Raw genomic sequence first — 16,816 nt, 5'->3', positions numbered from 1 at the left:
ATCGCCAGATTCATACTCAAACCACTAGATTATTTCTCTTGCTCAAGAGTTATTTACTTTTTGACTCTCTAAGTCAACATGTTCTTTATCGGTACTGGCCACAAAACAATATAGAGGCTGCTACATTTAAAGATTTTAAAAAACAAGCATAAGAGGTCTGACATTCTTCAATCCCCCCCCCCACACACAAAATCCACAGTAAAATAAACAAAATCCTTCCCATACAATGATTCACAGAGGTTAAAACACAGACACCAGAAAAATCTACAATGAGGAAAAAATTGCACAGAATACATGAAAATACATGAAAATGTAAAAGGAAATTGTCCCCAATACAACCAATGACCTAACATTTCCTGTTCTCAGTGCAGATATGACTGGACCACACTCACTACTGCTCTTTCTTGTCTGCTGGATTTCTCCTCCCCTAACATTCACAGAGCTTGCCAAACAATCCCATAATCCCAGTGTTTGAAAACAGTCACAGGCAAACTGGCTTACCACTTCTCAGGCTTCTTCATGCAGCCTACTGTCATGGGTGGTACCCTACTATTGTTTCCAGATATCACTACATAAAAGGGTGTTTTAGGAGGGTGTTTAGGACACCCAAAGATCTGTGATTGTCTATAGATCAAAAGGCCTTTTGACAACCATTAACACCTTCCAGCATAACTATAACTGCAGCACCACTTTTTTTTTTTTTTAAGGAACACGCACACAATGGAGGATTCTCAGATAAAAAGACCTGAACAGTCTAAAAACTCAGCTATAGCTAAAAAAGACTCTTTATGATGATTTGAATCACCAAGAAGAAATAAAAAACTTCTGTAGAAAAAACAAAATGCAAGCAAAATGTTCAGTCATAAGGAATTTATTCCCAGTGAGATTCATTGAGTTCAGGAAGGTTTGTGCAAGGTCCTTTGCACCAATCAAGTGGTGAGGCCACATGCAGATTGGAGGCAGCAATAGAAGGTACACCTTGAATGCCATATAATGGGGTCTCCAGGCTGCCCCTCTGCTGGACTTTGTCCTGGTGCTGACTAGAAGGGAGACACCCAATGAACAATTAAGCAAGTGGGCAGGGAATGGTTTAATGGGATAACATGATTTTAGTCAAATGAACAGCGTGCCATCGCTGGTAAATAGTATCAATGGCCAATGAGGGTCTGGCTGGAGAATCTTGCCTACATGCTCGGGGTTCTACTGATCGCCATATTTGGGGTCGGGAAGGAATTTTCCTCCAGGGTAGATTGGCAGAGGCCCTGGAGGTTTTTCGCCTTCCTCCGCAGCATGGGGCAGGGGTCACTAGCTGGAGGATTCTCTGCTACTTGAAGTCTCTAAACCACAGGATTTGGGGACTTCAACAGCAGAGTCAAGGGAAAGGGGTTGGGAAGGCTTTGTGGTCTGCATCATGCGGGAGGTCAGACTAGATGATCATAATGGTCCCTTCTGATCTTAAAGTCTATGAGTCTATGAGGGACAATATGTCCCTGCTAGGCTGGGGTGGGAGGAGGAAGCTGCACTATGGGTTCCTGCCCTGGCAACAGTTGGGAGTGTTAGATTTCAGTTCCCCGGTGCCCCTGAACTTCTGCAGCACAAATCCTAATTACCTCCTTATGTAGAAGATGAGTTTCATTTTATTTGCACCAAAAATTCCTTTACCTCTCAATATTTATAATTTACTAATATGAATGCCTATAGCTGTGTAAGGAACACAATCTCAGAAAGTTATGCCAAACCAGGAGAACCATTTATTACAGAACAAGTCTGTAAAACTAAAGCATACAACTGTGTAGAAGTATTACTCTAGGCCCACTAGAGGGAGCTCACATGCTATCAAAAACCAGATGCTGGGACTTTCAGAGTAACTAGCAAGACCCATTAAAACTCATTTGCTTTTTTAAATGCGCTAACTTTTTGCTTCCCTCCTTTTTTAAATAATATGTTGGGTTGATATCCTGATTAATCACTAGCAATTATTACATAACAGCTAAGTGAAATGTATTCCTCATCTTCGCTTTCTCTCAAAAGGTATCTTTTCTTTCTTCTCGTTTCAGACCTTTGCATACAGTTCTGCTCACTTGAATGGATAAATTATAATAGTTCTATAACTAAACAGCAACATTTTGGCTGCAGGAGTGTTTGTGCAGTAGTAACATTAAAATATAAAAACCATTGGGCCCTCAGTTTTTTTCATACATCTGTAATGCATCTTTATAACACATTTGTGCACCAAGTAGTAACCTTGAAGTTCAAATAGGTGGTGAGAAGGATAGAATGTGGACTTAAGTGTTTCCATTTTTTAGTGTATAAATTCCATTAAGTAGTGAAATTTTCTCTTCATGTCTATGAGAAACTTATTTATTGTGCACGCTTACATCAAAGGGAAAATAGACTTCTGTGTCTGCTTCATTTTTTCTTTAATAAATGACACCTTTGACAATATTGTTTTTATTGACAAATTAAAATAAATATCTCATTATGATCATTTCAATGGTTGCATGTGATTCTAGATTTGGTTTTCTTTATATCATTTAATTCAGAGTGTAACTTTTATGTAAGATTCCAATGCAATTTATTTCCCCCTAGACTTAATGAAGTGGCACATTTTAGGATTTCCTAGAAAAATCTTGGGTTGAAAAGAGACCAAGAATTTCTCAGATTCTACAGAAATTGTATATTTCAGAGCAGCTCATGACACTTTGAGTTCTCAGAATGGTAAAGGCATAGTCAAAAGCTCTATGTTCACAAAGATTATTTTTTTCATTAAGGATACCACTAACTTTTCTAATCTTCCCTGCCCATATCATCTGCTTTTGTAGTCTCTTTCATTAGCAACTTCAAGAACATTTAAGCAGCATTGGAGTTCAATAGAATACCAATGCGCGACTGATCGTATCACACACAGGACACTATCATATTCAAATCCCACTTCAAGCATGTTTATAAAGAAAAAGCTACATATGTTTTTATTACAACAAATATAAAACCCAAATTGATCTTGCTCACAATTCCATTTGCTCTCTACATACATGCTGTTGGTAGGCTTCATGGTTGGCCCCATTAACCATGATGCCAGTTCATCAGCACAGTAACTATCTATTCAAATAATTTTCTCTCTATAGACTCCATAAGAGCTACTGTAAAAGCTTACATTGCACATAGCCTACTATTAACGGCAACTATTTGAATCATTCTCACAATATTTTACATAGTTAGATTTTCTTAATTAACAGGCTATGAAACATTAATTTTCTCAAACTTGACTAACATTTATATTCAAGTTTCAGAGTAGCAGCCGTGTTAGTCTGTATCCACAAAAGAAACAGGAGTACCTGTGGCACCTTATAGACTAACAAATTTATTTGAGCATAAGCTTTTGTGGGCTAAAACCCACTTCATCGGATGCATGCAGTGGAAAATACAGTAGGAAGATTGTATGTATATACACACATATACACACACACACACACATATATACACACACACACACACACACACATATATACACACACAGAGAGAGAGAGAGAGAGAACATGAAAAAATGGGTATTACCATGCACACTGTAACGAGAGTGATAAATTAAGGTGAGCTATTACCAGCAGGAGAGAAAAAAAAACTTTTTGTAGTGGTAATCAAAATGGCCCATTTCCAGGAGTTGACAAGAAGGTATGAGGAACTGTAAGGGGGAAAAATAAACATGGGGAAATAGTTTTACTTTGTTTAATGACCCATCCACTCCCAGTCTTTATTCGAGCCTAATTTAATGGTGTCAAGTTCGCAAATTAATTCCAATTCAGCAATCTCTCGTTGGAGTCTGTTTTTGAAGTTTTTTTGTTGTAATAGTGTGACTTTTAGGTCTGTAATCGAGTGATCAGGGAGATTGAAGTGTTCTCCAACTGGTTTTTGAATGTTATAATTGTTGACGTCTGATTTGTGTCCATTTATTCTTTACGTAGAGACTGTCTGGTTTGGCCAATGTACATGGCAGAGGGGCATTGCTGGCACATGATGGCATATATCACATTGGTAGATGTGCAGGTGAACAAGCCTCTGATAGTGTGGCTGATGTGATTAGGTCCTATTATGATGTCCCCTGAATAGATATGTGGACAGAGTTGGCAATGGGCTTTGTTGCAAGGATAGGTTCCTGGGTTAGTGTTTTTGTTGTGTGGTATGTGGTTGCTGGTGAGTGTTTGCTTCAGGGTTGGGGGCTGTCTGTAAGCAAGGACTGGCCTGTCTCCCAAGATCTGTGAGAGTGATGGATAGTCCTTCAGGATAGGTTGTAGATCCTTGATGATGTGCTGGAGAGGTTTTAGTTGGGGGCTGAAGGTGACGGCTAGTGGCGTTTTTTTACTTTCTTTGTTGGGCCTGTCCTGTAGTAGGTGACTTCTGGGTACTCTTCTGGTTCTGTCAATCTGTTTCTTCACTTCAGTAGGTGGGTATTGTAGTTGTAAGAATGGTTGACAGAGATCTTGTAGATGTTTGTCTCTGTCTGAGGGATTGGAGCAAATGCGATTGTATCATAGAGCTTGGCTGTAGACAATGGATCGTGTGATTTGGTCAGGATGAAAGCTGGAGGCATGTAGGTAAGTATAGCGGTCAGTAGGTTTCTGGTGTAGGGTGGTGTTTATGTGACCATCGCTTCTTAGCACTGTAGTTTCCAGGAAGTGGATCTCTTGTGTGGACTGGTCCAGGCTGAGGTTGATGGTGGGGTGGAAATTGTTAAAATCATGGTGGAATTCCTCAAGGGCTTCTTTTCCATGGATCCAGATGATGAAGATGTCATCAATGTAGCGCAAGTAGAGTAGGGGCGTTAGGGGACAAGAGCTGAGGAAGCGTTGTTCTAAGTCAGCTGATTTGAAGGTATACATTGTCCCCAAATGTGAAATAGTTACGGGTGAGGACAAAGACACCAGGTTTGCCGTGACATTATCATGGATACTGTTCCTGACGGATTGTAGTCCATCTTTGTGTGGAATGTTGGTGTAGAGGGCTTCTACATCCCTCTAGATGGTGGGTGGCTAGGATGGTGTTTTCAGGAAGATCATCAATGGATTGCAGTTTCCTCAGGAAGTCAGTGGTGTCTCGAAGATAGCTAGGAGTACTGGTAGCATAAGGCCCGAGGAGAGAGTCTACATAGCCAAACAATCCTGCTGTCGGGGTGCCAATGCCTGAGATGATGGGGCATCCAGGATTTCTAGGTTTATGGATCTTGGGTAGCAGACAGAATACCCCTGGTCGGAGTTCTAGGGGTGTGGCTGTGCAGATTTGCTCTTGTGCTTTTTCAGGGAGTTTCTTGAGCAGATGGTGTAGTTTCTTTTGGTAACCCTCAATGGGATCAGATGGTAATGCCTTGTAGAATGTGGTGTTGGATAGCTGATCTATCCAGCTATACTCTTAGCCCAGCAGAAGAATCTGTCCTATCTCAGGGCCTCTCCTTCTGCCCCTCCACCCCCATGAACATGATACAGTTCTATGGTGACCTAGAATCCTATTTTCTACGTCTCTGACTCAAGGAATATTTCCAACACACCTCTGAACAGCATACTAACCCACAGAGACCTTCCTACCAACACTACAAAAAGAAGGATTCTGGGTGGACTCCCCCTGAAGGAGGAAACAACAGACTGGACTTCGAGATAGAGTGCTTCTGCCAACGTGCACGGGCTGAAATTGTGGAAAAGCAACACCACTTGCCCCATAACCTCAGAACACAGTGCCATCCACAGCCTCAGAAACAAAGGCTGACAAAGGAGGTGCTGTTGTCATCATGAATAGGTCGGAATATGAACAAGAAGCTGCTAGGCAGCTCTCCAACACCACATTCTACAAGGCATTACCCTCTGATCCTGCTTTACAGGTTATCACGAACTGCACCTTCCTGGGCATACACCTTGTTCAAAACTGGTGTCTCTGGGTCACTGGTACAGCCCTGTTACCTCTCAAAGCTTCCTCTCAGGAAACTTACCTGTGAATATTGGATAATCCTGGCTGCTTTTCTTAACTCTATTTTGAGGACTCCAGATTTTTTTTTAAAAGATCTCAGTTGACTATGCCTCCAATTTCTGGGTTTGGTAAACCCCTAAATGTTTATTTAACCAGAGTAAATATAACAAACATAAAAATAGTTTTCAGTAACCCTTCTACTTCTTACTCCCAGACCAGAGGGAAAACCTATAAAGCCCAGTACTTCTTCCTTTCCTGATCACAGTCTATTTCTCCAACCTCTGTGTGTGATCATGATCCCATCCTCCTGACGAGCCAACTGACAACTCTCAAATTCAACCTCCGCTCCCAAGTTTCAAATTAGCGATCTGGGTAGAGCTTCCATCCATCCAGTAGTCTATTCCATCCAACAGATTTCAGAATGAAGTTCTAGAGGCTGATATTCCACTCACAAACTGGTGCTATTCCACTGATTTAAATTGAATTACTCCTGGTTTACACTAACAGAAGCCAGGGGGGAATCTAAATTCTAATGTCTATACTTATTGACAGAAACCGTGGCCACTTTGAAGTCAATGGGAGTTTTGCATTGACTTCACTGGGGATAGGATTTCATTCATCACAATTATCTATTTATTGCTCAAGGAAGAACTTTACTAACCATGATTTTAAAATATATTTAAAAGAAAATAGAAAATAAATTCTGGGATGCATAGGCCATTAGCTGTTTTTTTAAAGGCATAGTCTGTGCTCTGCTAATTGTGTCAATTGTACGGATGGGTGACACTTTTGTTTTAAATTCATTTTAGTAAAGGGCTCTAAGACAAATTATTCTATTGTTTACATTGTTGTAGATCTGGAATCCTTTCACTGTAGAAAATGGATTTACCCCTGATTTGCAACAGTAAAACTTAATAGTAACATCTGTCCTGCTTGAATCAAATGTTGCCTCATTTACACGCCCTTGCAATCCCACTTATCTGAGGAATATTACATAGGTGTAAAAAGGAGGCCAAACTTGACCCACTTTGTTTTTTTCAAACTCAAAGATATTTTTACACTACTTTGAAACAACTGAGATCTTAGTAAAAGGTTTGTAAAGTAGTATATTAGTTATACATTTTAATAAATAATTTTTTTGTTTAAATTATAATAGCAATAATAACATTGATATTGCCTACTGACTTTCCAGTTAAAACTCAATCCCACTGAAATATTCTGAAAGAGAAAAGAGTATCTTAAAAATATTAGGTTCCAATCCTGCAATATTTACTCAGCTGCAAGGTCCCACATAAAATCACTGAGATTGCTTAGGTGACTAAAAGCTCAGGACTGTATGTAATTTGTAATTATGTAATTAATGTATGTAATTCAAAATTAAAAGTGATCAGAGAAGTGAGACATGGATCAATGAGACCCTTCTAATGCAAATGCAGGTACAGTTCCTCAATAGAAGGCATATTGTATATTAAACTATTATACACCCTAATCATACAGTATAGACACAGTCTTATATTACAGAGGAAATCATTTGAAAATTAAACAAAAAGGCAGATTGTTAGCCTTAGGCATAAGAAATTGATCCGTGTTACAGTAAATGTCAAGAGGGCTACTAAAGAAATATAGGGAGCACACAGTTGGAACTAGAAAAAATGAAAGTTTTCATACAAAACCTTTGCCCTTTTAATGGACAAGAAGTTTATTTCTCTGTCATCTAGCCATACAACCAGGATTTTTAAAATACGTATTTTGAAAGCACCTATTCCAGTCAGTACTGCAAATAGTATTCTTGCAGTTTAACTTATTAATGACTTACAGTAATTAAATACAAAATACCTTAACCAAAAGACTTTAACTTTTTCAATATTGTATGTAATATTTACCTTATTCATTTTACAGGAGATTTTTATTTATTCACAATTATTAGATGTTAGCTTTCAACAATTATAACACAAATTTATATATTAAGCTGACAAACATATTGGATTTCTTGGCTCTAGTTTCTAAGCACAGTAATCAGTGAAAAAGCTGAACTTCAGTTTAATAGCATTGGGCACTACAGCAAAATGTAGCCAAATACACAGTTGACATCACACTTATAAGGTACTGCATATGGACTACTGCAAGACAGTTTTAATTAGTTTTGACTCCGAAACTGCCAAAAAAAAAGATAATCCAAGTTTTATCTGTATTTATAAAATATTTTGGCGACCACTTGTCCCAGACTGTCCCCAACGTATCAGTGAGGATCATGTCTTTCTTTTTAACAAACTTACCTTTTTCTGCAGTACATGTCCAGAGTAGGAGCAGAACAGTATAGCCCAGCAATATCATCTCAGTGCCTCAGAAACAGACCATCACATTTACAATGATAGGTGGTACTTTCTGTTGCTCTGGGCTATGTACACTCTGTCTTCTAACACTAACTGCTTCTGGAGCTGACCTTGCAAAGATTTTATTCTCTGACTTCAGCAATCACTTCCCCTAATCTTCTTGCAACACACAATAGTCTCTTTCTTTCTACACACATATATTATGCAATCTTTGCAGGAAAAAAAAAAAAAAAAAAAAAAAGAGAGCCTTGTTAATATTGGTTGTCTCTGTCCTTTCGGTATTCTGTTTGCTTTTACCACACACTTCATATTTGAAAGTCACCACAATCCCTCCTACTTAACACAAAATCAAATACAAGTTGCTTCAATGAATCTAAAGTTTATTTTGAAAGGATATTTTCTCTGTGTTTTATATGCTTAATCAATCAAATGTTAAATTTTATATGTTGTAATAGCAACTAAGGGCCTGATCCTGACCCACTGAAGTCAGGGACAAAATTCATTAACTACAACAGAAATAGGATCAGGTACCTAATCTTTCTTCACACTCTTAACCCTTCCCTAGCAGACCAACCGTCACATTGCAGTCCCTCACAGTCACACTGAGGTTATTCTAAAATACTAAGAAATACAGTATTTGGCCCTTGCAGAAACAGCTATATGGAGGGGAAAAAGATTGAACAAAAAGAGATAGTGAGTAAGATCCAGCTCAGTACTTTTGTGGAAAGTGGAGAATTCTCATGCATTGTGCTGTTATTCCACATCCAGTGACAAAAGGCAGAGTAATTTAAAGAGTTGTGCAACCAGGATGGCATGCAATTTCAGTTGTTGAAAGGAGAGTCTACAGCAGGTGGAATTGACTAACTTTGCCTGCATGTGATCACATCTGTACCTGTACTTGCTGGTAGTCTGCCACTCTTGCCTTTTGTTCTTCATGCTAACAGCAGCCCATGATGATTCTGGACTCTACTGCCCAGACCAAAGGTTCTCAAAAGTTTCACAGTTTGGGCCATCTCTTAATAAAGATTATTTCATAGACCACCTCCTCTCCCATTGGCAACTGCACAGACAATTTGTTCTCCCATTTACAATCGCTTCATGCAATATGTGGAATCTACAACAATGGCTTATGTGGAAAAAATAATATCAGTAACACATTTAGTGTACTTTTAAGCTTCTTTTAAAGCAATTTAGCAAAGTAAACAAGGAGTACAGCCCATAGCATGTGACCAAATATGTCTCTGAAGACCACTATGAATTTACAGACAAGAATTTGGAAACCTCTGAACTAATAATATACTTTTCACTATACAGAATAGAGCTGGGAGGGAAACAGGTTTCCCATCATGTGAACATTTTCAAAGTGTAAAAAGAAAAAAAAAATCCTATGCTCTATCAGGACAAAAAGTTTCTCTCTCAAATTTTTGCAAACCAAAAAAAAAAAAAAAAGGTTTGAGTCAATCAAAACATTTCATTTCAATTTTGACATTTCTTGTTTTTTAAAATCTTATTTTCGCTAAAAGAAGAACAGGAGTACTTGTGGCACCTTAGAGACTAACAAATTTATTAGAGCATAAGCTTTCGTGGACTACAGCCCACTTCTTCGGATGCATATAGAATGCATAAATTTGTTAGTCTCTAAGGTGCCACAAGTACTCCTGTTCTTTTTGCGGATACAGACTAACATGGCTGCTACTCTGAAACCGGTCATTATTTTAGCTAGACAGCAGTAAAGTTATTTCAACTAGAAAAAACATTTTTATTTTGAATATGTCAAAATGAGGCTTTTCAACATTTTTGAAACTTTGTTTTCCAATAATTCTTCAAGATTCATGGACACTGACCCTGTTTTGTGAACAATTTTGATTTCAATATAAAAAAAATGGTCAAAAAATTCCCAACCAGCTCTTGTTTACAGACTTGTTTACTCTTCAAACAATTTCAACCTTACAATTTGTTTTATGTTTACTATTAACCAACTCAGTGCTGTGTTAAATGGAAGGGTGTTTTTACTCCAGTTAAGTTAATAAGCAGTGATGTGTTTTTGTGTCTTTAGAGGAAGAAACGTTATTTCTCTGAACTGTTCAGGAGTGAGCTGGACATTGCAGAGCACATGGTTTTGGGAAAACGTGGGACTGGGAGTGTGTTGGGGGCGGGGGAATCACCCTGCTGGTTGCAACTAAGGCTAAAAGAAGTCAGAGTGGGGTTGCAGATAGGCAGCTGAGGTTGGAGCTGCTGAACTAGGGCAGTCTAGCACACATATGGTTTGACCCACATGCTTACAGGCTGGTGGTGAGAATGTCCCCAGCTGGGAGCTACAGCAGCAAAGCACTATAATGCACCCAGGTTTGCAGGGCATATGGTGACAACCCCTCCCTAGTCTGGGCTGCACCCTGAATCCTGGAACAGATGCCAAGGGAGTTTGTTTTTTTTTAATCTGAAGTTTAAAATAAACATATCCTTTGCAATGTTTGCATCACAAACATTGCAGCACTATATTTGTGCAGAAATATCAGACATTGAAATGGAGAGATATACACAGTAAACAAGTAGTATAAATACAAAAAAATAAAAAGAGTTGTGAATCTTTCAATTTTCTCTCTCTCTTTAGAGAGAGAGAGCGCACATGCGCTCTCTCATCAATGTGCCTTAAAAAAACATGTCCATAATGAAGTTTGGTATCAAGGATGGTAGAGAATGCAGGAATTTGTGCTGCTGCAGACAGGGAGCTATGAAGTTTTTTTGGCAATGCTTCATGAATAAAATTGTTCATTTAGTAGCAGCAACATTCCCCCCTCCCCCCACTCTACTGGTGGCAAATTTCTGAAGTGGGTCTTAAACCATTGGCAGTTGTTCCATGTTATCTATCCAGCATACAACCCAGCTACCCTGGCTGGGTGCTGCAATGAGAATTTGTTTCTGTAAAAAAAAGTTAATGAATTTTTAAAGTCTCCAAATTGTTACTGACCAATAATAGTGGTTTTACTGAGTACTATTAATATAATGATGTGATAATCGATGTAGGTTTTAAAAGTACAACAGTGCAGTCAGGAAGCATTATTTCATTGAGCTATTCTTTAGATAACTATTTCAGTCACAATATGTTTTTCCTGGTAGTCTCAGTCCAACCTGATCCAGTTTTATACATTGGCATTCTTTGTCAGACTCGGCTGAGAGACTTAGGCATCCACCTGTCTGACGGCTGGTCTATCCTATCACCACAAGTACTGGTGCTTCCTGAACTGGAGTTAGTCACACAGGATAAGGCACATTTGTGATGCAGTTGGCGGAAACTTGTACTACTGTTGCTGTCTGTACACAACTGTGTTTGTTCTTTGGATAAGATGAGAACGCCTTTAATGAAAACTTGTTACATTCATGATTAAAATAAAAACATTGTCTGCTATCGTATGTAGTTCAGGGCAACTGCACCAGTATTCCTTCCTCAGTGTTCCCTCAACAGCACCCATGCTAGGTGTGACAGGGGTACAACCTGGAGCTGTGGGACCGCTGTGCCTCCTTAACTCTGCAGCCTGGGCTGGTTCTCGTGATGCTTTGCCAGGGACAAGCAGCAAACCCCTCCAGGGGCTATCATCACTCAGCCATCAGCATGCAGAGTCATACCCAGCTAAGTTGCATGAACGCTCCCCAAGCCACTCATGAATCATACACAGGGAAACACCAGCAAATCTCACAAGCCTCCAGCCCTGCACCCCAGAAATATACTGTCTTACACTGCTCAAGATCTTCTCCTGAATGATGCAAACTTATAAATTAGTTCACTACTTCATCAAAGGAAAGTGGACATGCACCAGCCTTTGTAACCTCAGCAGATTTCCCAAGCACCTTAGACAAACTCATTGGTAAGGATAAAACATTAAAATAAGTTTATTAATTACAGAAAAAAGTAACAGAGGGTCCTGTGGCACCTTTGAGACTAACAGAAGTACTGGGAGCATAAGCTTTCGTGGGTAAGAACCTCACTTCTTCAGATGCAAGTAATGGAAATCTCCAGAGGCAGGTATATATCAGTGTGGAGATAACGAGGTTAGTTCAGTCAGGGTGGGTGAGGTGCTCTGCTAGCAGTTGAGGTGTGAACACCAAGGGAGGAGAAACTGTTTCTGTAGTTGGATAGCCATTCACAGTCTTTGTTTAATCCTGATCTGATGGTGTCAAATTTGCAAATGAACTGGAGCTCAGCAGTTTCTCTTTGGAGTCTGGTCCTGAAGTTTTTTTGCTGTAAGATGGCTACCTTTACATCTGCTATTGTGTGGCCAGGGAGGTTGAAGTGTTCTCCTACAGGTTTTTGTATATTGCCATTCCTGATATCTGACTTGTGTCCATTTATCCTCTTGCGTAGTGACTGTCCAGTTTGGCCAATGTACATAGCAGAGGGGCATTGCTGGCATATGATGGCATATATAACATTGGTGGATGTGCAGGTGAATGAGCCGGTGATGTTGTAGCTGATCTGGTTAGGTCCAGTGATGGTGTTGCTGGTGTAGATATGTGGGCAGAGTTGGCATCGAGGTTTGTTGCATGGGTTGGTTCCTGAGTTAGAGTTGTTATGGTGCAGTGCGTGGTTGCTGGTGAGAATATGCTTAAGGTTGGCAGGTTGTCTGTGGGCGAGGACTGGCCTGCCTCCCAAGGTCTGTGAAAGTGAGGGATCATTGTCCAGGATGGGTTGTAGATCACTGATGATGCGTTGGAGAGGTTTAAGCTGAGGACTGTAGGTGATGGCCAGTGGAGTTCTGTTGGTTTCTCTTCTGGGCCTGTCTTGTAGCAGGAGGCTTCTGGGTACACGTCTGGCTCTGTTGATTTGTTTTTTTATTTCCTTGTGTGGGTATCGTAGTTTTGAGAATGAAGATGTCATCAATATAGCATGAGTGGATTTTAGACAGCTTACGGTCCTTTTTCCTTTGTAGAGAGGTGAAGTGTGTAATGTAGATCTCCTGTCTTATTTTAGTAAAGTCCATTTGTGTGGAGGGTTGGTTATTTATGAAAGTCTCCAGGTTGGAGAGCTCCCGCATGGCCCCACAATATGCCAACATTTTTATGGCTGACCTGGAACAACGCTTCCTCAGCTCTCGTCCACTCATGCCCCTTCTCTACCTACGCTATATTGATGACATCTTCATCATCTGGACCCATGGGAAGGAGACCCTGGAAGAATTCCACCATGCTTTCAACAGCTTCCACCCCACCATCAACCTCAGCCTGGACCAATCTACACGGGAGGTCCACTTCCTGGACACCACCGTACAAATAAGCGATGGCCACATTAACACCACCCTATACCGAAAACCCACCGACCGCTACGCCTACCTTCATGCCTCCAGCTTCCACCCCGGTCACACCACACGATCCATCGTCTACAGCCAAGCACTGAGGTACAATCGCATCTGCTCCAACCCCTCAGACAGAGACCAACACCTACAAGATCTTCACCAAGCATTCTCAAAACTACGATACCCACACAAGGAAATAAAAAAACAAATCAACAGAGCCAGACGTGTACCCAGAAGCCTCCTGCTACAAGACAGGCCCAGAAGAGAAACCAACAGAACTCCACTGGCCATCACCTACAGTCCTCAGCTTAAACCTCTCCAACGCATCATCAGTGATCTACAACCCATCCTGGACAATGATCCCTCACTTTCACAGACCTTGGGAGGCAGGCCAGTCCTCGCCCACAGACAACCTGCCAACCTTAAGCATATTCTCACCAGCAACCACGCACTGCACCATAACAACTCTAACTCAGGAACCAACCCATGCAACAAACCTCGATGCCAACTCTGCCCACATATCTACACCAGCAACACCATCACTGGACCTAACCAGATCAGCTACAACATCACCGGCTCATTCACCTGCACATCCACCAATGTTATATATGCCATCATATGCCAGCAATGCCCCTCTGCTATGTACATTGGCCAAACTGGACAGTCACTACGCAAGAGGATAAATGGACACAAGTCAGATATCAGGAATGGCAATATACAAAAACCTGTAGGAGAACACTTCAACCTCCCTGGCCACACAATAGCAGATGTAAAGGTAGCCATCTTACAGCAAAAAAACTTCAGGACCAGACTCCAAAGAGAAACTGCTGAGCTCCAGTTCATTTGCAAATTTGACACCATCAGATCAGGATTAAACAAAGACTGTGAATGGCTATCCAACTACAGAAACAGTTTCTCCTCCCTTGGTGTTCACACCTCAACTGCTAGCAGAGCACCTCACCCACCCTGACTGAACTAACCTCGTTATCTCCACACTGATATATACCTGCCTCTGGAGATTTCCATTACTTGCATCTGAAGAAGTGAGGTTCTTACCCACGAAAGCTTATGCTCCCAGTACTTCTGTTAGTCTCAAAGGTGCCACAGGACCCTCTGTTACTTTTTACAGATTCAGACTAACACGGCTACCCCTCTGATAATTACAGAAAGATAGATTTAAGTAGGGCTGTTGATTAATCACAGTTAACACATGCAATTAACTAAAAACATTGTGATTTAAAAAATTAATGATTAATCGCAGTTTTAATTACATTGTTAAACAATAGAATACCAATTGAAATTTATTAAATTTGTGATTTTTTCTACATTTTCAAATATATTGGATTCAGTTACAACACAGAATACCAAGTATACACTGCTCAATATATATTATTATTATTGTTGATTACAAATATTTGCACTGTAAAAATGATAAACAAAAAAACCCGTACTTTTCAAATAAGCCTCATACAAGTATTGTAGTGCAATCTCTTTATCATGAAAGTGCAACTTACAAGTGCAGATTTTTTTTGTTACGTTAACTGCACTCAAAAACAAAACAATGCAAAACGTTGAGCCTTCAGGTCCACTCAGTACTACTTCTTGTTCAGCCAATCGCTAAGACAAACAAGTTTGTTTACATTTATGGGAGATAATGCTGCCCACTTCTTATTTACAATGTCACCAGAAAGTGAGAACAGATGTTCACATTGGACTTTTGTAGCCGGCATTGCAAGGTATTTACATGCCAGATATGCTAAACATTCATATGCCCCTTCATGCTTCTGCCACCATTCCAGAGGACATGCTTCCATGCTGATGATGCTCATTAAAAAAATAACATATTAATTAAATTTGTAACTGAACTCCTTGGGGGAGAATTGTATGTCTCCGGTTCTATCTTGCCCGCATTCTGCCATATATTTCATGTTATAGTAGTTTGGGATGGTGTCTCAGCACGTTGTTCATTTTAAGAATACTTTCACTGCAGATTTAACAAAACTCAAAGAAGGTACCAATATGCTATTTCTAAAGATAGTTACAGCACTCGACCCAAGGTTCAAGAATCTGAAATGCTGTTCAAAATCTGAGAGGGACGAGATGTGTAGCATGCTGTCAGAAGACTTGAAAGAGCAAAATTCCGATGCGGAAACTACAGAACCCGAAACACCAAAAAAGAAAATCAATCTTCTGCTGGTGGCATCTGACTCAGATGATGAAAATTAACATGCGTCAGTCCACACTTCTTTGGATCCTTATCGAGAATGTCCTCTGGAATGGTGGGTGAAGCATGAATCTTTTGCGCATCTGGCATGTAAATATCTTGCAACGCTGGCTACAACAGTGCCATGAGAACACCTGTTCTCACTTTCATTGTGAACTGGTGGCATTGTGAACAAGAAGTGGGCAGCATTATCTCCTGAAAATGTAAACAAAATTTGTTTGGCTGAGTGATTGGCTGAACAAGAAATAGGACTGAGTGGACATGTAGATGCTAAAGTTTCACATTGTTTTTTATACATACTTCTAAATTTTTAAGTTCAACTTCCATGGTAAAGAGATTGCACTACAGTACTTGTATTAGTTGAATTAAAAATACTATTTCTTTTGTTTTTTTACAGTGCAAATATTTGTAATAAAAATATAAAGTGAGCACTGTACACTTTGTATTGTGTGTTATAATTGAAATCAGTATATTTGAAAATGTAGAAAACATCCAAAAATATTTAAATAAATAGTATTCTATTATTGTTTAACAGTGCAATTAATCACACGACTAATCATGCTTAATTTTTTAATCGCATGATTAATCGTGATTTTTTTTTAATCGCTTGACAGCCCTAATTTTAAGTGATTATAAGTGGTAGGCATAAAGATAAGAGATAGTTACAAAAGAAAATAAAAAGTAAGCATTTAGTCTAAATCCTAAACCTTCTTAGACTAAGCAGTATTTGACTCAAGCAGTTTTTCTCACCCCACTGGATGTTGTAGGGAAGTTACAGTTCTTCATACATAGGCTGACTTTCCTTCTCAGCCTGGGACAAGTCTTCTCAGTTCAAGTCTTTGTCTTTCTGGCATTCTTGTTGCCTTCAGCATAGGTGGGGGAGGAGAGATGTAAAGGCATAATGCCACTGTCCCTTATTTTATACCCTCAGTTCATGTGCCTGGAAAATACCAGCCAAGACATGTCCTGGTGGGCCTTTCTGAGTCACAGAGTCAAGCAATCCCCATTTTGTGATGCTTGTG

The 16,816-nt window shown here is 39.8% G+C and overlaps 1 protein-coding gene across 1 annotated transcript in view; it reads right to left on the bottom strand.

Moving 5' to 3' along the window:
* CFH (complement factor H) overlaps positions 1 to 8,417 on the bottom strand; it is a 100,145-nt gene extending 91,728 nt beyond the window's left edge. Inside the window, exon 1 of the mRNA XM_054037505.1 lies at positions 8,226 to 8,417. Coding sequence (XP_053893480.1) covers positions 8,226 to 8,283 — 58 coding nt within the window. The 5' untranslated portion in view covers positions 8,284 to 8,417. The remainder of the gene's footprint in view (positions 1 to 8,225) is intronic.
* Between the last annotated feature and the right edge of the window lie 8,399 nt (positions 8,418 to 16,816).

This window comes from Malaclemys terrapin, chromosome 8, assembly GCF_027887155.1.
Source record: "Malaclemys terrapin pileata isolate rMalTer1 chromosome 8, rMalTer1.hap1, whole genome shotgun sequence".
Taxonomy (NCBI): Eukaryota; Metazoa; Chordata; order Testudines; family Emydidae; genus Malaclemys; species Malaclemys terrapin.
The sequence above is the reverse complement of the archived record's forward strand: the minus strand, read 5'-3'. Positions and strand labels throughout refer to the sequence as shown.